Source organism: Oncorhynchus nerka, linkage group LG27, assembly GCF_034236695.1.
Source record: "Oncorhynchus nerka isolate Pitt River linkage group LG27, Oner_Uvic_2.0, whole genome shotgun sequence".
Classification (NCBI taxonomy): domain Eukaryota; kingdom Metazoa; phylum Chordata; class Actinopteri; order Salmoniformes; family Salmonidae; genus Oncorhynchus; species Oncorhynchus nerka.
In genome coordinates, this window is record NC_088422.1 from 88,781,968 (window position 1) to 88,805,221 (window position 23,254).

Here is a 23,254-nt window from a genome sequence, read left to right on the forward strand (position 1 = left end):
TTACAGGGACCCGCACGTTTACAGGGACGAGGGACCCGCACGGTTACAGGGACGCGCACGGTTACAGGGATGAGGGACCCGCACGGTTACAGGGACGCGCACGGTTACAGGGACCCGCACGGTTACAGGGATGAGGGACCCGCACGGTTACAGGGACGAGGGACGCGCACGGTTACAGGGACGAGGGACGCGCACGGTTACAGGGACGCGCACGGTTTGAAGGGAAAGACATGGCTACAGTCTCTGAGTCTCTATATTAGATCACACACAGGAATTGATCTTCTCAAGATAACCTCAGAATCCCATACATACATACATACATACATGCATGCATGCATACATACATGCATACATACATACATACATACATACATACATACATACATACATACAGAAGACCCCATATTGACCAGTGATATTGTCAATGCAAAGCTTAAAGAAAGGATTGGTAGTGGCCACCTCACAGGTTCTGGAGAAGGGAGAAGAGAGAGGGGGAATAGGTATATTGGGAAAAAGTGTCATCCCAGTGGTAGAATAAGGAGCCAGCATCAGACTTGATGAGTACTTCTCTGTTGTGTTGTAAGTGGATTCAAACCAATCCAGGGTTGTGTATATTAGGGCACACAATGGGAAAAACAATGAGTGTTTCTTATTGGACAAGTCCATGTAGTCCCTCCCTGTTTCAGTCTGTTTTCCTCTTGTGCCTAATTAACACGATCCATGCCTAGTCCTTTAAGGTCACCAACTCAGGTCAACTATAATCTATATATACTATAATCTATAGATACCAGGGCTGGGATTGATTCAATTTCAGTGCAGAGGATGAATGGACATGTTTAAATTGCCCATTGTTTTTCTATGTGGATTGTTCACCCCATGAACTGACCCACTCATCTGGTTGATGACAGACATTATTACCACACTGGAACCACTGAAGTGAAGTAATACTGACCTGTATTGAGATATCAGTTCACTCTTTCCAAAGGATGATAAACCCCAGGTTTATTCATTAGTGCAAACTGATGTTTCGTAATGAACATGAGAGCTTCTTATTGTGTGTGTGTGTGTGTGTGTGTGTGTGTGTGTGTGTGTGTGTGTGTGTGTGTTCACTCCAAATTACAACACTAGTCCAGTATCCAGAGGGAGAGAGACTGCATTCTTTAGCAGGGTGACCTATTTCTTACTTGCCACCGGTGCTCTGTGCACGCCTACTCCCCCAATATTCTGTTACTGTGTTAGACTGCAGCTGGTCTGATCTAATGGAAGTATGTTCCGTTTCTCCTCTCTTCTGTCTCCTCTCTTCTGTCTCCTCTCTTCTGTCTGCTCCTCTCTTCTGTCTGCTCCTCTCTTCTGTCTCCTCTCTTCTGTCTCCTCTCTTCTCTGTTCCTTCTCCTCTCTTCTGTCTCCTCTCTTCTGTCTCCTCTCTTCTCTGTTCCTTCTCCTCTCTTCTGTCTCCTCTCTTTTGTCTTCTCCTCTCTTCTCTGTTCCTTCTCCTCTCTTCTGTCTCCTCTCTTCTGTTATCTTCTCTTCCTCTGTCCTCCTCTCCCCAGGTTCTTTGGCAGTGGAGGACATGGGAGCCAAGGCGTCTGCGATGGGCAGCGGTGGAGCCTCCTCTCTGGGTCCGTCTCCAACCCTGGAGAACATCCAGGCAGCGTACGGGGAAGGGGAGAGCAGCAGGGCCCGGGAGCTGATCCAGCAAGCCTGCTGTGTGGAGTGTAGTGCAGCTAGTCCTCGGCTGGAGGGGGTGAGTGGAACAGAGGGGGTGAGTGGAACAGAGGGGGTGAGTGGAACAGAGAGAGACCTGTCTCGAAAATACAAGCATGCACACGCACACAAAATATATCACTAGCCACTTTAAACAATGCTACCTAATATAATGTTTACATACCCTACATTATTCATCTCATATGTATATGTATATACTGTACTCTATATCATCTACTGCATCTTTATGTAATACATGTATCACTAGCCACTTTAACTATGCCACTTTGTTTACATACTCATCTCATATGTATATACTGCACTCAATACCATCTACTGTATCTTGCCTATGCCGCTCTGTACCATCACTCACTCATATATCTTTATGTACATATTCTTTATCCCCTTTATCCCCTTACACTGTGTATAAGACAGTAGTTTTGGAATTGTTAGCTAGATTACTTGTTGGTTATTACTGCATTGTCGGAACTAGAAGCACAAGCATTTCGCTACACTCGCATTAACATCTGCTAACCATGTGTATGTGACAAATAAAATCTGATTTGATTTGATTTACATGTCACTGTGTGTGTGTGTATTTACATGTGTTGTGTGTGTGTGTGTGTGTATTTACATGTCACTGTGTGTGTGTGTATTTACATGTGGTGTGTGTGTGTGTGTGTGTGTGTGTATTTACATGTCACTGTGTGTGTGTGTATTTACATGTGTTGTGTGTGTGTGTGTGTGTGTGTGTGTATTTACATGTCACTGTGTGTGTGTGTATTTACATGTCACTGTGTGTGTGTGTATTTACATGCGTTGTGTGTGTATTTACATGTCACTGTGTGTGTGTGTGTATTTACATGTGTTGTGTGTGTGTGTGTGTGTGTATTTACATGTCACTGTGTGTGTGTGTATTTACATGTGTTGTGTGTGTGTGTGTGTGTATTTACATGTCACTGTGTTGTGTGTGTGTTTACATGTCACTGTGTGAATGTGTGTGTGTTATCTGAGTGGTACTCTAGTTATGTGATAGTTTGTTAATATTCTAGAGTGGGTGTACTGCGCTTGTTGTTTTGGACTGGATCCCAGCCTGCCAGACACAGTGTCAGGAGACAAGTGGCCTAGTTCTGCCTTTCTCTCTCCTGCCTCTCCATAAGCACTATGAAATACTCCCTTCAATACAGAACCAGTTCAAGTACTGATTCCAGGTTTCTTTATTACCTCTGTTCTACTGACACATCACTTATTTACGTAGATTACAGTAATCTCATTACTGTATGGATCATTATGGGACAGTAATCTCATTACTTTATGGATCATTATGGGACAGTAATCTCATTACTTTATGGATCATTATGGGACAGTAATCTCATTACTGTATGGATCATTATGGGACAGTAATCTCATTACTTTATGGATCATTATGGGACAGTAATCTCATTACTTTATGGATCATTATGGGACAGCAATCTCATTACTGTATGGATCATTATGGGACAGTAATCTCATTACTGTATGGATCATTATGGGACAGTAATCTCTACTGTATGGATCATTATGGGACAGTAATCTCATTACTGTATGGATCATTATGGGACAGTAATCTCATTACTGTATGGATCATTATGGGACAGTAATCTCATTACTGTATGGGACAGTAATCTCATTACTGTATGGGACAGTAATCTCATTACTTTATGGATCATTATGGGACAGTAATCTCATTACTGTATGGGACAGTAATCTCATTACTGTATGGATCATTATGGGACAGTAATCTCATTACTGTATGGGACAGTAATCTCATTACTTTATGGATCATTATGGGACAGTAATCTCATTACTGTATGGATCATTATGGGACAGTAATCTCATTACTTTATGGGACAGTAATCTCATTACTGTATGGATCATTATGGGACAGTAATCTCTACTGTATGGATCATTATGGGACAGTAATCTCATTACTGTATGGATCATTATGGGACAGTAATCTCGCGTGCGCGCGTGTGTGTGTATGTGGTAGGTTCCAAACACCCATGCTGCCAAACCCACTTCTCCTTTCCTAGAGTGTTCAGTGTTGCCCTTGGTTACCTTTATCTGCTTGTCTTCCTGTCATTCAGGAATAGATTTGATGTGGAGCTCACAGTAACTTAACACTTGACACACCAGCATATGTTCCGGCTATTATCGGACGAGTTCAGCTAGTACCGCCAGGTTTCACTGCGTTTCAAGACGTTTTCTCCCTACTGAATACAACCCAGTTACTGGCATGTTCCTGAGAACTGGTAATACAGGTTGACTGGAGATGTGGAGACCCAGTTACTGCCATGTTCCTGAGAACTGGTTATACAGGTTGACTGGAGATGTGGAGACCTAGTTACTGCCATGTTCCTGAGAACTGGTAATACAGGTTGACTGGAGATGTGGAGACCCAGTTACTGCCATGTTCCTGAGAACTGGTAATACAGGTTGACTAGAGATGTGGAGACCCAGTTACTGCCATGTTCCTGAGAACTGGTTATACAGGTTGACTGGAGATGTGGAGACCTAGTTACTGCCATGTTCCTGAGAACTGGTTATACAGGTTGACTGGAGATGTGGAGACCCAGTTACTGCCATGTTCCTGAGAACTGGTTATACAGGTTGACTGGAGATGTGGAGACCCAGTTACTGCCATGTTCCTGAGAACTGGTAATACAGGTTGACTAGAGATGTGGAGACCCAGTTACTGCCATGTTCCTGAGAACTGGTAATACAGGTTGACTAGAGATGTGGAGAGCCAGTTACTGCCATGTTCCTGAGAACTGGTAATACAGGTTGACTGGAGATGTGGAGACCCAGTTACTGCCATGTTCCTGAGAAGTGGTAATACAGGTTGACTGGAGATGTGGAGACCTAGTTACTGCCATGTTCCTGAGAACTGGTAATATAGGTTGACTGGAGATGTGGAGACCCAGTTACTGCCATGTTCCTGAGAACTGGTAATACAGGTTGACTAGAGATGTGGAGACCCAGTTACTGCAATGTTCCTGAGAACTGGTTATACAGGTTGACTGGAGATGTGGAGACCTAGTTACTGCCATGTTCCTGAGAACTGGTTATACAGGTTGACTGGAGATGTGGAGACCTAGTTACTGCCATGTTCCTGAGAACTGGTAATACAGGTTGACTGGAGATGTGGAGACCCAGTTACTGCCATGTTCCTGAGAACTGGTAATACAGGTTGACTAGAGATGTGGAGACCCAGTTACTGCCATGTTCCTGAGAACTGGTTATACAGGTTGACTGGAGATGTGGAGACCTAGTTACTGCCATGTTCCTGAGAACTGGTTATACAGGTTGACTGGAGATGTGGAGACCCAGTTACTGCCATGTTCCTGAGAACTGGTAATACATGTTGACTAGAGATGTGGAGACCCAGTTACTGCCATGTTCCTGAGAACTGGTTATACAGGTTGACTGGAGATGTGGAGACCTAGTTACTGCCATGTTCCTGAGAACTGGTAATACAGGTTGACTGGAGATGTGGAGACCCAGTTACTGCCATGTTCCTGAGAACTGGTAATACAGGTTGACTAGAGATGTGGAGACCCAGTTACTGCCATGTTCCTGAGAACTGGTTATACAGGTTGACTGGAGATGTGGAGACCTAGTTACTGCCATGTTCCTGAGAACTGGTTATACAGGTTGACTGGAGATGTGGAGACCCAGTTACTGCCATGTTCCTGAGAACTGGTAATACAGGTTGACTAGAGATGTGGAGACCCAGTTACTGCCATGTTCCTGAGAACTGGTAATACAGGTTGACTAGAGATGTGGAGAGCCAGTTACTGCCATGTTCCTGAGAACTGGTAATACAGGTTGACTGGAGATGTGGAGACCCAGTTACTGCCATGTTCCTGAGAACTGGTAATACAGGTTGACTGGAGATGTGGAGACCTAGTTACTGCCATGTTCCTGAGAACTGGTAATATAGGTTGACTGGAGATGTGGAGACCCAGTTACTGCCATGTTCCTGAGAACTGGTAATACAGGTTGACTGGAGATGTGGAGACCCAGTTACTGCAATGTTCCTGAGAACTGGTTATACAGGTTGACTGGAGATGTGGAGACCTAGTTACTGCCATGTTCCTGATAAGTGGTAATACAGGTTGACTAGAGATGTGGAGACCCAGTTACTGCCATGTTCCTGAGAACTGGTAATACAGGTTGACTGGAGATGTGGAGACCCAGTTACTGCCATGTTCCTGAGAACTGGTAATACAGGTTGACTGGAGATGTGGAGACCCAGTTACTGCCATGTTCCTGAGAACTGGTAATATAGGTTGACTGGAGATGTGGAGACCCAGTTACTGCCATGTTCCTGAGAACTGGTAATACAGGTTGACTGGAGATGTGGAGACCTAGTTACTGCCATGTTCCTGAGAACTGGTAATACAGGTTGACTGGAGATGTGGAGACCCAGTTACTGCCATGTTCCTGAGAACTGGTAATACAGGTTGACTGGGGATGTGGAGACCCAGTTACTGCCATGTTCCTGAGAACTGGTAATACAGGTTGACTGGAGATGTGGAGACCCAGTTACTGCAATGTTCCTGAGAACTGGTTATACAGGTTGACTGGAGATGTGGAGACCCAGTTACTGCCATGTTCCTGAGAACTGGTAATACAGGTTGACTGGAGATGTGGAGACCCAGTTACTGCCATGTTCCTGAGAACTGGTTATACAGGTTGACTGGAGATGTGGAGACCCTGCCATGTTCCTGAGAACTGCAGGTTGACATGTTCCCATGTTCCTGAGAACTGGTAATACAGGTTGACTGGAGATGTGGAGACCTAGTTACTGCCATGTTCCTGAGAACTGGTAATACAGGTTGACTGGAGATGTGGAGACCCAGTTACTGCCATGTTCCTGAGAACTGGTAATACAGGTTGACTGGAGATGTGGAGACCCAGTTACTGCCATGTTCCTGAGAACTGGTTATACAGGTTGACTGGAGATGTGGAGACCCAGTTACTGCCATGTTCCTGAGAACTGGTAATACAGGTTGACTGGAGATGTGGAGACCCAGTTACTGCCATGTTCCTGAGAACTGGTAATACAGGTTGACTAGAGATGTGGAGACCCAGTTACTGCCATGTTCCTGAGAACTGGTAATACAGGTTGACTGAGATGTGGAGACCCAGTTACTGCCATGTTCCTGAGAACTGGTAATACAGGTTGACTGGAGATGTGGAGACCTAGTTACTGCCATGTTCCTGAGAACTGGTAATACAGGTTGACTGGAGATGTGGAGACCCAGTTACTGCCATGTTCCTGAGAACTGGTAATACAGGTTGACTGGAGATGTGGAGACCCAGTTACTGCCATGTTCCTGAGAACTGGTAATACAGGTTGACTGGAGATGTGGAGACCCAGTTACTGCCATGTTCCTGAGAACTGGTAATACAGGTTGACTGGAGATGTGGAGACCCAGTTACTGCCATGTTCCTGAGAACTGGTTATACAGGTTGACTGGAGATGTGGAGACCCAGTTACTGCCATGTTCCTGAGAACTGGTTATACAGGTTGACTGGAGATGTGGAGACCCAGTTACTGCCATGTTCCTGAGAACTGGTAATACAGGTTGACTGGAGATGTGGAGACCCAGTTACTGCCATGTTCCTGAGAACTGGTAATACAGGTTGACTGGAGATGTGGAGACCCAGTTACTGCCATGTTCCTGAGAACTGGTTATACAGGTTGACTGGAGATGTGGAGACCTAGTTACTGCCATGTTCCTGAGAACTGGTTATACAGGTTGACTGGAGATGTGGAGACCCAGTTACTGCCATGTTCCTGAGAACTGGTAATACAGGTTGACTAGAGATGTGGAGACCCAGTTACTGCCATGTTCCTGAGAACTGGTTATACAGGTTGACTGGAGATGTGGAGACCTAGTTACTGCCATGTTCCTGAGAACTGGTAATACAGGTTGACTGGAGATGTGGAGACCCAGTTACTGCCATGTTCCTGAGAACTGGTAATACAGGTTGACTAGAGATGTGGAGACCCAGTTACTGCCATGTTCCTGAGAACTGGTTATACAGGTTGACTGGAGATGTGGAGACCTAGTTACTGCCATGTTCCTGAGAACTGGTTATACAGGTTGACTGGAGATGTGGAGACCCAGTTACTGCCATGTTCCTGAGAACTGGTAATACAGGTTGACTAGAGATGTGGAGACCCAGTTACTGCCATGTTCCTGAGAACTGGTAATACAGGTTGACTAGAGATGTGGAGAGCCAGTTACTGCCATGTTCCTGAGAACTGGTAATACAGGTTGACTGGAGATGTGGAGACCCAGTTACTGCCATGTTCCTGAGAACTGGTAATACAGGTTGACTGGAGATGTGGAGACCTAGTTACTGCCATGTTCCTGAGAACTGGTAATATAGGTTGACTGGAGATGTGGAGACCCAGTTACTGCCATGTTCCTGAGAACTGGTAATACAGGTTGACTGGAGATGTGGAGACCCAGTTACTGCAATGTTCCTGAGAACTGGTTATACAGGTTGACTGGAGATGTGGAGACCTAGTTACTGCCATGTTCCTGATAAGTGGTAATACAGGTTGACTAGAGATGTGGAGACCCAGTTACTGCCATGTTCCTGAGAACTGGTAATACAGGTTGACTGGAGATGTGGAGACCCAGTTACTGCCATGTTCCTGAGAACTGGTAATACAGGTTGACTAGAGATGTGGAGACCCAGTTACTGCCATGTTCCTGAGAACTGGTAATATAGGTTGACTGGAGATGTGGAGACCCAGTTACTGCCATGTTCCTGAGAACTGGTAATACAGGTTGACTGGAGATGTGGAGACCTAGTTACTGCCATGTTCCTGAGAACTGGTAATACAGGTTGACTGGAGATGTGGAGACCCAGTTACTGCCATGTTCCTGAGAACTGGTAATACAGGTTGACTGGGGATGTGGAGACCCAGTTACTGCAATGTTCCTGAGAACTGGTTATACAGGTTGACTGGAGATGTGGAGACCCAGTTACTGCCATGTTCCTGAGAACTGGTAATACAGGTTGACTGGAGATGTGGAGACCCAGTTACTGCCATGTTCCTGAGAACTGGTTATACAGGTTGACTGGAGATGTGGAGACCCAGTTACTGCCATGTTCCTGAGAACTGGTAATACAGGTTGACTAGAGATGTGGAGACCCAGTTACTGCCATGTTCCTGAGAACTGGTAATACAGGTTGACTGGAGATGTGGAGACCTAGTTACTGCCATGTTCCTGAGAACTGGTAATATAGGTTGACTGGAGATGTGGAGACCCAGTTACTGCCATGTTCCTGAGAACTGGTAATACAGGTTGACTGGAGATGTGGAGACCCAGTTACTGCAATGTTCCTGAGAACTGGTTATACAGGTTGACTGGAGATGTGGAGACCCAGTTACTGCCATGTTCCTGAGAACTGGTAATACAGGTTGACTGGAGATGTGGAGACCCAGTTACTGCCATGTTCCTGAGAACTGGTAATACAGGTTGACTGGAGATGTGGAGACCTAGTTACTGCCATGTTCCTGAGAACTGGTAATATAGGTTGACTGGAGATGTGGAGACCCAGTTACTGCCATGTTCCTGAGAACTGGTAATACAGGTTGACTGGAGATGTGGAGACCCAGTTACTGCAATGTTCCTGAGAACTGGTTATACAGGTTGACTGGAGATGTGGAGACCAGTTACTGCCATGTTCCTGAGAACTGGTAATACAGGTTGACTGGAGATGTGGAGACCTAGTTACTGCCATGTTCCTGAGAACTGGTAATACAGGTTGACTGGAGATGTGGAGACCCAGTTACTGCCATGTTCCTGAGAACTGGTAATACAGGTTGACTGGAGATGTGGAGACCCAGTTACTGCCATGTTCCTGAGAACTGGTTATACAGGTTGACTGGAGATGTGGAGACCTAGTTACTGCCATGTTCCTGAGAACTGGTAATACAGGTTGACTGGAGATGTGGAGACCCAGTTACTGCCATGTTCCTGAGAACTGGTAATACAGGTTGACTAGAGATGTGGAGACCCAGTTACTGCCATGTTCCTGAGAACTGGTAATACAGGTTGACTAGAGATGTGGAGAGCCAGTTACTGCCATGTTCCTGAGAACTGGTAATACAGGTTGACTGGAGATGTGGAGACCCAGTTACTGCCATGTTCCTGAGAACTGGTAATATAGGTTGACTGGAGATGTGGAGACCCAGTTACTGCCATGTTCCTGAGAACTGGTAATACAGGTTGACTAGAGATAATGTTAAATTCATACATGCCTATAAAACAATTATGTGTCAGATTGAAAAAGCAGAACTTTTTTTTTAGTTACATGGCTTCTGTTCTTGTACCCTAAAATACCCCAACGCTTGATTCATACTGCTACTTTTAGGCTTCCTCACAACGTCGGCCAGTGGTAACCAGGAATTATAGATGAACGAGGTCTGTGTGCTTGAAAGCAGCTTGTCAACTCTCTCTAGTGCTTAAAAAGCCTTTAAGTAAGAAGTAGGGCAACACAACAGTGTGCAGAGTGCATGGTGCCCAAAGGAACTGAAAAGTATTCCGTTGGTCGATACAGTTAATATATATCAATATTTCAAACAGTTACCCTGCCATCCAGTGCTTGTCTACAATACAATCACAAAGTTCAGCATTGGAAACTGTCTGTGGTTTCTGTGGAATGAGAACAGAGACCAGGTCCAACTCTGGTCCGAGAGAACAACAGTCAGTGAGCACAGTATTCTATTAGTCGACTGGTCAATTGTTTGGTCATTGGGCTGTTGATCGGCCAGAGATTGTTTTAGTCAAGCAGTAACATGTATGAGAAAAGCAAAAAAAAATGTCCACTAAAATAACAGAACATTTATCAGAAATACAGTGTAGACATTGTTAATGTTAGGCGCAACCATCACTCCTGTGTTCCAATGGCAGTTGTGTTAGCTAATCCAAGTTCTTTATTTTAGAAGGCTAATTGATCATTAGAAAACCCTTTTGCAATTATGTTCGCACAGCTGAAAACTGTTGTGCGGATTAAAGAAGCAATAAAACTGTCCTTCTTTAGACTAGTTGAGTATCTGGAGCATCAGCATTTGTGGGTTTGATTACAGGCTCAAAATGGCCAGAAACAAATACTTTCTTTTGAAACTCGTCAGCCTATTCTTGTTCTGAGAAATGAAGGCTATTCCATGTGAGAAATTGCCAAGAAACTGGAGATTTCATACAACGCTGTGTACTACTCCCTTCACATAACAGCTTGAAGCTGTTGTCCTGTGAGCCGCCTATCACGCAAGCTGTTGTCCTGTGAGCCGCCTATCACGCAAGCTGTTGTCCTGTGAGCCGCCTATCACGCAAGCTGTTGTCCTGTGAGCCGCCTATCACGCAAGCTGTTGTCCTGTGAGCCGCCTATCACGCAAGCTGTTGTCCTGTGATCCGCCTATCACGCAAGCTGTTGTCCTGTGAGCCGCCTATCACGCAAGCTGTTGTCCTGTGAGCCGCCTATCACGCAAGCTGTTGTCCTGTGAGCCGCCTATCACGCAAGCTGTTGTCCTGTGAGCCGCCTATCACGCAAGCTGTTGTCCTGTGAGTCACCTATCACGCAAGCTGTTGTCCTGTGAGCCGCCTATCACGCAAGCTGTTGTCCTGTGAGCCGCCTATCACGCAAGCTGTTGACTCTCAGAAACTGTTCTTCTGATTCTGTTGTGGCTTTGGGTCTGTGTGACGCAATTGCGGCGCCTTCAGAGACATGCAAAGGCCAAATCCAGCACTGTACCCCATCGCCATGCGCTTTCCAAATGTTGTAACAATGCAGTGGGTTCTGTGTCTGCATTGACATGGTTGGTTGACAGTAGGTGGAGGGGGATACATCCTGTAGAAAACACAAACTCACTTCCTTGACAACAGCTCTGCACTGCTCCATGAAGCACAAGTATGAACCCCCCGACTCCTGCTGAGGCCGTCACACCGTAAATGCTGCATGGCCAATGCAGCGCCCAGATGTACAATGCACTTCTCTCTACAGAATGCGCTCTCTCCCGCCAATTTGTGCACATTCATTGTTTCATCAATTCATTGTAAATTCATTGTGAATTGTTTGCGTTTGTTAGTTTATATCACTTCTCCATTTACATATCACCAGTAGTACAATGACCGTAAATTAATATAATGTCTCATCTGCCATGTCTTCCTGTTCTCATTGTTGGTGCGGACACATTGTTTGCAGACGCACAACCAATGCTGCTACACTTGTGAGATACAAGTTTTGGTTTATTTCATTCCATTTACAAGTTTTGTCAATTTAGTCATTGTCCTTTGTTCGGAGCGCTGCTGTCAATGTTGAGTAAGGATGCTCACGCATAGAAGTAGGCCTATAGGCTACCTGGCCTGATTATACATAGAAGTAGGCCTATAGGCTACCTGGCCTGATTATACATAGAAGTAGGCCTATAGGCTACCTGGCCTGATTATACATAGAAGTAGGCCAATAGGCTACCTGGCCTGATTATACATAGAAGTAGGCCTATAGACTACCTGGCCTGATTATACATAGAAGTAGGCCTATAGACTACCTGGCCTGATTATACATAGAAGTAGTCCTATAGGCTACCTGGCCTGATTATACATAGAAGTAGGCCTATAGGCTACCTGGCCTGATTATACATAGAAGTAGGCCTATAGGCTACCTGGCCTGATTATACATAGAAGTAGGCCTATAGGCTACCTGGCCTGATTATACATAGAAGTAGGCCTATAGGCTACCTGGCCTGATTATACATAGAAGTAGGCCTATAGGCTACCTGGCCTGATTATACATAGAAGTAGGCCTATAGGCTACCTGGCCTGATTATACATAGAAGTAGGCCTATAGGCTACCTGGCCTGATTATACATAGAAGTAGGCCTATAGGCTACCTGGCCTGATTATACATTGAAGTAGGCCTATAGGCTACCTGGCCTGATTATACATAGAAGTAGGCCTATAGGCTACCTGGCCTGATTATACATAGAAGTAGGCCTATAGGCTACCTGGCCTGATTATACATAGAAGTAGGCCTATAGGCTACCTGGCCTGTGCGCAAATGTATATAAATGTGTCCATTTGGGGATCTGATAGTATTTTGGATTGGCTTAATGCACCACCACGAATGACCTGTGGAGCTTCTCAAAATAAAGTACTTCACCTTAAACAGCAAGCAAACAAAGTCTGTTTTTATATTAATTGTGAATTACAATAGTTCCTTAATGTATTTGAAAAGTCTTTCCAGCTCTCTCCCTTTCGGTAACCACTCAGCGTGAAAGGGAACAATGTCATGCTCTGATCCAGTGGAAACATCATAAAATAGGCCTACCTGATTACATCTTATCAGTGCTGGACTTGGGCTGAAATAGGTTCTGTTACTCATTTTGTGTGCTGGTACTGTTTGGCTTTATGTAGGCTATTTTTACATAGTTGGCAATGGCAATAGAATTGACTTTTTAGGTTCATCATTTTGTTTTGGATAGAATTTTGATGAACCACATGACAATGATTTTGAGATATGAAGATATTATAAATTAAATGAAACTGCTTCACCAAAATGTGTTAATGAAAAACATAGCTGGCACAGAGATCGGTAGAATTGGTAAGATAAATCGGCATTCCACATGAGAAAGGTTGCCGAGTCCTCCTGCAGCCTATTACCGGCAACTTCAGGAGAGTAACGGCATATTCTGCGAAAGCCAGCAGGAGCGGGAGGAGAATAGTTGGGTCAGGTTAAGGTCTTCTGGTTATCTAGATCTCTGGTGCCCTCTTGAGGCATTTCTTATTTCATCAAACCGTAAGCTTAAAGCATCAGACAAGCTCAATACATATAGTTGATTTTATTAAAACACGTAGGGTGTGTCTATAAATGGAAAAATACAGGCTTAAAATTTTGACAAATCGATTGGTCAAAAGAACAAACAACTTTCGGTCAACCAATATTTTTTCTTTAATTGAGGACAGCCCTAATTCTATTTCAGCCAATCACTAACACCGTATCCAGGTGTTGTAGAGGTAGCCTCGTTCCATACTGGATTTGTTGTGGCTAACTCATCTATTGGTCGCCTCGTTCCATACTGGATGTGCTGTGGCTAACTCATCTATTGGTCGCCTCGTTCCATACTGGATGTGTTGTGGCTAACTCATCTATTGGTCGCCTATACTGGATGTGTTGTGGCTAACTCTCTATTGGTGCCTTGGATGTGTTGTGGCTAACTCATCTATTGGTCGCCTCGTTCCATACTGGATGTGTTGTGGCTAACTCATCTATTGGTCGCCTCGTTCCATACTGGATGTGTTGTGGCTAACTCATCTATTGGTTCCCATACTGGATGTGTTGTGGCTAACTCATCTATTGTGGCTAACTCTCATCTATTGGTCGCCTCGTTCCATACTGGATGTGTTGTGGCTAACTCATCTATTGGTCTGGATGTGTGTGGCTAACTCATCTATTGGTCGCCTCGTCCATACTGGATGTGCTGTGGCTAACTCATCTATTGGTCGCCTGTTCCATACTGGATGTGTTGTGGCTAACTCATCTATTGGTCGCCTGCTCCATACTGGATGTGTTGTGGCTAACTCATCTATTGGTCGCCTGTTCCATACTGGATGTGTTGTGGCTATCTATTGGTCTGTTGTGGCTAACTCATCTATTGGTCGCCTCGTTCCATACTGGATGTTGTGGCTAACTCATCTATTGGTCGCCTCTTCATACTGGATGTGTTGTGGCTAACTCATCTATTGGTCGCCTGTTCCATACTGGATGTGTTGTGGCTAACTCATCTATTGGTCGCCTCGTTCCATACTGGATGTGTTGTGGCTAACTCATCTACTGGATGTGTTGTGGCTAACTCATCTATTGGTGTTCCATACTGGATGGCTAACTCATCTATTGGTCGCCTCGTTCCATACTGGATGTGTTGTGGCTAACTCATCTATTGGTGTTGTGGCTAACTCATCTATTGGTCCCTCGTTCCATACTGGATGTGTTGTGGCTAACTCATCTGGATGGTTGTGGCTAACTCATCTATTGGTCGCCTCCATACTGGATGTGTTGTGGCTGGGATGTGTTGTGGCTAACTCATCTATTGGTCGCCTCGTTCCATACTGGATGTGTTGTGGCTAACTCATCTATTGGTCCTAACTCGTTCCATACTGGATGTGTTGTGGCTAACTCATCTATTGGTCGCCTTCCCATACTGGATGTGTGGATACTGGATGTGTTGTGGCTAACTCATCTATTGTTGTGGCGCCTGTGGATGTGTTGTGGCTAACTCATCTATTGGTCGCCTTCCATACTGGATGTGTTGTGGCTAACTCATCTATTGGTCGCCTTTCCATACTGGATGTGTTGTGGCTAACTCATCTATTGGTCGCCTGCTCCATACTGGATGTGTTGTGGCTAACTCATCTATTGGTCGCCTGTCATACTGGATGTGCTGTGGCTAACTCATCTATTGGTCGCCTCGGATTCCATACTGGTCGCCCTGCGTTCCATACTGGATGTGTTGTGGCTAACTCATCTATTGGTCTGTGTTGTGGCTAACTCATCTATTGGTCGCCCTGATGTGTTGTGGCTAACTCATCTATTGGTCGCCTCGCTACTGGATGGCTAACTCATCTATTGGTCGCCTCCTCATCTACTGGATGTGGATGTGTGGCTAACTCATCTATTGGTCGCCTTCCCATACTGGATGTGTTGTGGCTAACTCAACTTGTGGCTAACTCATCTATTGGTCGCCTCGTTCCATACTGGATGTGTTGTGGCTAACTCATCTGGTCGCCTGCTCCATACTGGATGTGCGCCTCGTTCCATACTGGATGTGTTGTGGCTAACTCATCTATTGGTCGCCTCGTTCCATACTGGATGTGTGGCTAACTCATCTATTGGTCGGCTAACTCATCCATACTGGATGTGTTGTGGCTAACTCATCTATTGGTCGCCTGTTCCATACTGGATGTGTTGTGGCTAACTCATCTATTGGTCGCCTCGTTCCATACTGGATGTGCTGTGGCTAACTCATCTATTGGTCGCCTCCATACTGGATCCATACTGTTCTAACTCATCTACTGGATACTGGATGTGTTGTGGCTAACTCATCTATTGGTCGCCTCGTTCCATACTGGATGTGTTGTGGCTAACTCATCTATTGTGGATGTGCTAACCATCTATTGGTTGTGGCTAACTCATCTATTGGTCCCTCTTCATACTGGATGTGTTGTGGCTAACTTCCATACTGGATGTGTTGTGGCTAACTCATCTATTGGTCGCCTCGTTCCATACTGGATGTGTTGTGGCTAACTCATCTATTGGTCGCCTCGTTCCATACTGGATGTGTTGTGGCTAACTCATCTATTGGGATGTGCTGTGGCTAACTCATCTATTGGTCGCCTGCTCCATACTGGATGTGCTGTGGCTAACTCAACTCCATTGGATGTGTTGTGGCTAACTCATCTATTGGTCCCCATACTGGTTCCATACTGGATGTGTTGTGGCTAACTCATCTATTGGTCGCCTGCTCCATACTGGAGGTGTTGTGGCCATACGGATGTGTTGTGGCTAACTCATCTATTGGTCGCCTCGTTCCATACTGGATGTGCTGTGGCTAACTCATCTATTGGTCGCCTCGTTCCATACTGGATGTGTTGTGGCTCATCTATTGGTCTCATCTGGATTGGTCGTTGTGGCTAACTCCCATACTGGATGTGTTGTGGCTAACTCATCTGGATTGTTGTGGCTAACTCATCTATTGGTCGCCTGGATGTGTTGTGGCTCCATACTGGATGTGTTGTGGCTAACTCATCTATTGGTCGCCTCGTTCCATACTGGATGTGTTGTGGCTAACTCATCTATACTGGATGTGTTGTGGCTAACTCATCTATTGGTCGCCTGTTCCATACTGGATGTGCTGTGGCTAACTCATCTATTGGTCTATACTGGATGTGTTGTGGCTATCTATTGGTCGCCTGCTCCATACTGGATGTGTTGTGGCTAACTCATCTATTGGTCGCCTGCTCCATACTGGATGTGTTGTGGCTAACTCATCTATTGGTCGCCTCTCCATACTGGATGTGTTGTGGCTAACTCATCTATTGGTCGCCTCTTGTTGTGGCATACTGGATGTGCTGTGGCTAACTCATCTATTGGTCGCCTGCGTTCCATACTGGATGTGTTGTGGCTAACTCATCTATTGGTCGCCTCATCTATTGGTCGCCTGGATGTGTGTGGCTAACTCATCTATTGGTCGCCTCGTCCATACTGGATGTGTTGTGGCTAACTCATCTATTGGTCGCCTCGTTCCATACTGGATGTGTTGTGGCTAACTCATCTATTGGTCTAACTCATCTATTGGTCGCCTGGGATGTGTTGTGGCTAACTCATCTATTGGTCGCCCATACTGGATGTGTCCATACTGGATGTGTTGTGGCTAACTCATCTATTGGTCGCCTCGTTCCATACTGGATGTGTTGTGGCTAACTCATCTATTGGTCGCCTCGTTCCATACTGGATGTGTTGTGGCTAACTCATCTATTGGTCGCCTCCCATACTGGATGTGTTGTGGCTAACTCATCTATTGGTCCATACTGGATGTGTTGTGGCTAACTCATCTATTGGTCGCCTCGTTCCATACTGGATTTGTTGTGGCTAACTCATCTATTGGTTGCCTCCATCCATGGATGTGTTGTGGCTCATCTATTGGTTGCCTCGTTCCATACTGGATGTGTTGTGGCTAACTCATCTATTGGTCGCCTGGATTCCATACTGGATGTGTTGTGGCTGTGGCTAACTCATCTATACTGGATGTGTTGTGGCTAACTCATCTATTGGTCGCCTCGTTCCATACTGGATACTGGTCGCCTGTGGATGTGTTGTGGCTAACTCATCTATTGGTCTGGATGTGTTGTGGCTAACTCATCTATTGGTCGCCTGGGATGTGGCTAACTCATTCCATACTGGATGTGTTGTGGCTAACTCATCTATTGGTCGCCTGCTCCATACTGGATTGTTGTGGCTAACTCATCTATTGGTTGCTACTGGACTGGATGTGTGGCTAACTCATCTATTGGTCGCCTCGTTCCATACTGGATGTGTTGTGGCTAACTCATCTATTGGTCGCCTCGTTCCATACTGGATGTGTTGTGGCTAACTCATCTATTGGTCGCCTCGTTCCATACTGGATGTGCTGTGGCTAACTCATCTATTGGTCGCCTCGTTCCATACTGGATGTGTTGTGGCTAACTCATCTATTGGTCGCCTCGTTCCATACTGGATGTGTTGTGGCTAACTCATCTATTGGTGGCTAACTCCTCGCTCCATACTGGATGTGCTGTGGCTAACTCATCTATTGGTCGCCTGGATGTGTTGTGGCTAACTCATCTATTGGTCGCCTGGGATGTGTTGTGGCTAACTCATCTATTGGTCGCCTCGTTCCATACTGGATGTGTTGTGGCTAACTCATCTATTGGTCGCCTCGTTCCATACTGGATGTGTTGTGGCTAACTCATCTATTGGTGAGTTCCAACTCATCTATTGGTCGCCTGCTCCATGTGTTGTGGCTAACTTCTATTGCGCCTCGGATGTCCATACTGGATGTGTTGTGGCTAACTCATCTATTGGTCGCCTCGTTCCATACTGGATGTGTTGTGGCTAACTCATCTATTGGTCGTACATTGATTGCCCACCTGATGGTGCCATTACATCAACTTTGATGCTCATGTTTTTACCTGGCTGCAGACATTGTTGCCAACATATATTCAGTGAGAATAGCTATTAGCTCCTTGATTTGTCGCTAGATGACATTTTGCTGTTGCTGCAACGAAGTCACAGCACCAATTTGCTGCAGAATTGAGTGGGAAAAGTTACTAAATGCTATCAAAACCATAGTAACCCTTGGTGTCAAAACTTCCTTAAAGGTAGTTTTCAAGTCCAATCAATTCAGAAACAACACCAAATTCCAATTCCAAATGTTCCTATTTGAAAAACATTGAAGAGAATTGGAATTTCAGTGTACTTCCTGGATTGACTGTGATTGAAATGAAATGTCCCCCTGCTCCCAACTGTACAGCATGACAGTGAATGAAGAGTTGGCTACAGATCAGCTAGGTGGAGCCTATGGTAGAGGTGGAGAGGTGGACTTGAACAAAACTTGACTATCTGCTAATATACTAACTTGTCCTATTCCCATCCCTTCCTCAGCTGCGTCTCCTGTGTGTGGCCACCCAGCATGGTGATGCGGAGAGCGTGAGTTACCTCCTCCATGAGGCCCATGTGCCCCTGCCACTGGAGCCATCGGAGGGGAACCCCGCCATCCTGGCTGCCCACTATGGACATGTCAGCCTGGTCAGAGAGCTGCTCGACTCAGTACCAGGTGACAATGCTGTGTGGGTGTGTGTGTGTGTGTGTGACATTTTCCACCTGTGTTTGTGTAGCAGTTAATAGATAGTAACAGATTGCATGTATTGTTTTGTGTGTGTGTGTGTGTGATGTGGTGCATTTGTGTGTGTGGGTCTGTGCTGTGCTGTGCTGTGCTGTGAGTGTGTGTGTAGTAATCATAGTTAGTAGATGATAAACAGATTGCATGTCTCTCTCAGGTCCGTGTGTCCACAGAGATCTGTTGAACTGGATGTTGGTGTCGGCGTGCCAACAGGGTCACCTGGAGGTGGTTAGAATGTTGGTGCAGGGTTACCATGCCGACGCTGAGGACTGTGCCATCCACCAGGAGGAGTTTGCTGTCATCACGGGGCTGCCTCTCTACGCTGCTGCACGCGCAGGTAGACAGCAAGACACACACTGTACATATACTCCACATACTGTACATGTGCACACACACACACTAACGTTCAAAAGTCTGGCTTCACTTAGAAATGTCCTTGTTTTTGCAAGATAAGCACATTAAAATGACATCAAATTGATCAGAAATACAGTGCAGACATTGTTAATGTTGTAAATGGTTATTGTAGCTGGAAATGGCTGATTTTTAATGGAATATCCACATAGGCGTTCAGAGGCCCATTATCAGCAACCATCACACCCATACGTACGCTTACATATTAACCACTTCGGACCAAATGTTAGTTAGACATTCCTACTGTGGTGTGTTGTCAGGCTGAAAACAGCAGACGGGGATTTCCTCCTACTCTACTGTGTCTCCAATTCAACCTCCAATCCAACTCACTTCCTTATTCTGGCTTTATGATGTAGTGTAGGATCAGCTTCCCCTACGCTTAACCGTTAGAGGGGAAGATGCAAAACTCACTCAAAATCAGTGTCTAGGAGCAACTTCAGCCTACTCTGGGCATATTGGTGAAGAGATGAGGAGCACTTCCTGTTATCTTAGACCAGGGGTCTGTTCAGAACGTCCAGACATCTAACTGTGTTCTATGTAGGTAATGAGGAGATAGCTAGGTTCCTGCTGCAGAATGGCGCTGGGCTGTCCTCCTACACCCTGATGGATTATCCAGCCTTCAGCAGACTGCTCGTTGAACAACGACTGGTAGAAGAAGCAGACACACACACAGAACCAGCGGGAGAAAAGGTAACTGAGGGGAGGTGTGTGTGTATTTGTGTGAGTGTGTGTCTGCGTTTGTTTGTGTCTGCGTTTGTGTGTCTGCGTTTGCCTGCGTTTATGTGTTTGTGTTTGTGTGTCTCCATTGTGTGTCTGCGTTTGCCTGCGTTTATGTGTTTGTGTTTGTGTGTCTCCATTGTGTGTCTGCGTTTGCCTGCGTTTATGTGTTTGTGTTTGTGTGTCTCCATTGTGTGTCTGCGTTTGCCTGCGTTTATGTGTTTGTGTTTGTGTGTCTCCATTGTGTGTCTGCGTTTGCCTGCGTTTATGTGTTTGTGTGTCTCCATTGTGTGTCTGCGTATGTATGTATTTTTCTCTCTGTGAATGTGTTATGTTTTACCCAGTGTGTTGGTCAGGCCAGACGTGTTGTGTGTGTGTGTGTGTGTGTGTTGTGCACCATAAAAGCGTCAGCCAACATGTTTCCTCTCTCCCCCTCTAGCTACTATGTGGCCGTTGGTCAGGCCAGACGTGTTGTGTGTGTGTGTGTGTTGTGCACCATAAAAGCGTCAGCCAACATGTTTCCTCTCTCCCCCTCTAGCTACTATGTGGCCGTTGGTCAGGTCTGAAGCTGCCGTGGTTGGAGCTGGACTGGTTCATGGACGTGTCGTCCCGTATCTCCCACCTGGACCTGTCCTGTAACAGCCTCAGCTCCCTGCCCTCCGTGGTTCCCTGGGGGCTCATACAGCTGCGGACCCTAGACCTCTCCAACAACCTGTTTAAAGAGCTGCACACAGCACAGAGCTCACAGGAGATCATCTGTTCCAGGTGCTGCTCCACATTCACAGATAGGTTGTAGATGTGTAGGTGCAGACACACACACACACACACACACACACACACACACACACACACACACACACACACACACACACACACACACACACTAGGGCTGGGCGGTATGGCCTAAAAATCATAAATAGATTTTTTTCAAACTTATGGATGATTCAACATATTTTCTCTATATAAGCTTTGTTGTAGGATTTCAAGGTCAAATACACTGCAGTCAGCTGCAATCTAATACTTCAGGGTTTGTGAAATTATACCTTACACAACCATACGACTAATCATTTCATTATTTTATCAAAATAGTTTAACTTGCTTTTTTGCAATAATCACTGATCTGGCTTTCAAGTCTGTATGAAAATGACCTTTTTGTTACAAATTGAACCAGAACCATGCATTATGCATAACTTGTAGCAGGCTTATAGAAATGAACCCAGGTCTCATCAACAAACTCTCAAGCACAAGCCCACGTGCTAGCCAGCTAATGTTAATATTTCAAGTTTAGCCAACAAAGAGGGGAAGCGAGAGGTTTCATATATCAGCCAGCCCTAGCGCACACACACACACAACCCCCTTGTGGGAACACACAATTCAGTCCCATTCAAAATACTATTTTCCTTAACCTGAAAACCTAACCTTAACCCTTAACCTAGCTGCTAACCCTAACCCTAAACCTAACCTTAACCCTTAACCTAGCTGCTAACCCTAAACCTAACCTTAACCCTTAACCTAACTGCTAACCCTAACCCTAAACCTAACCTTAACCCTTAACCTAGCTGCTAACCCTAAACCTAACCTTAACCCTTAACCTAGCTGCTAACGCTAAACCTAACCTTAACCCTTAACCTAGCTGCTAACCCTAAACCTAACCTTAACCCTTAACCTAACTGCTAACCCTAAACCTAACCTTAACCCTTAACCTAGCTGCTAACCCTAAACCTAACCTTAACCCTTAACCTAACTGCTAACCCTAACCCTAAACCTAACCTTAACCCTTAACCTAGCTGCTAACCCTAAACCTAACCTTAACCCTTAACCTAGCTGCTAACGCTAAACCTAACCTTAACCCTTAACCTAGCTGCTAACCCTAAACCTAACCTTAACCCTTAACCTAGCTGCTAACCCTAAACCTAACCTTAACCCTTAACCTAGCTGCTAACCCTAACCTTAACCCTTAACCTAGCTGCTAACCCTAAACCTAACCTTAACCCTTAACCTAGCTGCTAACCCTAACCTTAACCCTTAACCTAGCCGCTAACCCTAAAGCTAACCTTAACCCTTAACCTAGCTGCTAACCCTAACCTTAACCCTTAACCTAGCTGCTAACCCTAAAGCTAACCTTAACCCTTAACCTAGCTGCTAACCCTAAACTTAACCTTAACCCTAAACCTAGCTGCTAACCCTAAACTTAACCTTAAACACCCTAGAAATAGCATTTGACTAACAAATGTCCCCAGTTGGTTGTTTTGTTTACTATTCTAGTTAAACAGGTTCACTGCAGTGTGTACAGTGTACACACACATTTACACTGACTATACCAAACATTAGGAACACCTTCCTAATATGGAGTTGCACCCTCCCTTTTGCCCTCAGAACAGCCTCAATTCGTTGGGGACATGGACTCTACAAGGTGTCGTTCCACAGGGATGCTGGTCCATGTTGACTCAAATGCTTCCCACAGTTGTGTCAAGTTGGATGTCCTTTGGGTGGTGGACCATTCCTGATACACATGGGAAACTGTTGAGCATGAAATACCCAGAAGCATTGCTGTTTTTGACACAAACCAGTGTGCCTGACATCTACTACATATCCTGTTCAAAGGCACTTACATGTTATGTCTTGCCCAGTCACCCTCTGAATGGCACACAAACACACTCCATCTCTCAACTGTCTCAAGGCTTAAATATCCTTCTTTAACCTGTCTCCTCCCCTTCATCTACACTTACTTGAAATGGATCAATAAGGGACCATATCTTTCACCTGGGTTCACCTGGTCAGTCTGCCATGGAAAGAGTTCTTCATGTTTTGTCCACTCTGTGTATCTAATATATGTAGTCTGCTGTTCTGCTGATCTCTGTTGTATCGTTAGCCTCAGCATCTCACTTAATCCTGACGTGTGTGTGTGTTCGTTCTCTG

General features: G+C 45.4%; 1 protein-coding gene across 1 annotated transcript in view; it reads left to right on the forward strand.

Annotated features, from left to right (window-relative positions):
• Positions 1-23,254, forward strand: part of lrrk1 (leucine-rich repeat kinase 1) — a 183,119-nt gene that overhangs the window by 25,816 nt on the left and 134,049 nt on the right. The window contains exons 3-7 of the mRNA XM_065011179.1: positions 1,551-1,744; positions 18,970-19,141; positions 19,365-19,544; positions 20,160-20,308; positions 20,874-21,100. Coding sequence (XP_064867251.1) covers positions 1,551-1,744; positions 18,970-19,141; positions 19,365-19,544; positions 20,160-20,308; positions 20,874-21,100 — 922 coding nt within the window. The remainder of the gene's footprint in view (positions 1-1,550; positions 1,745-18,969; positions 19,142-19,364; positions 19,545-20,159; positions 20,309-20,873; positions 21,101-23,254) is intronic.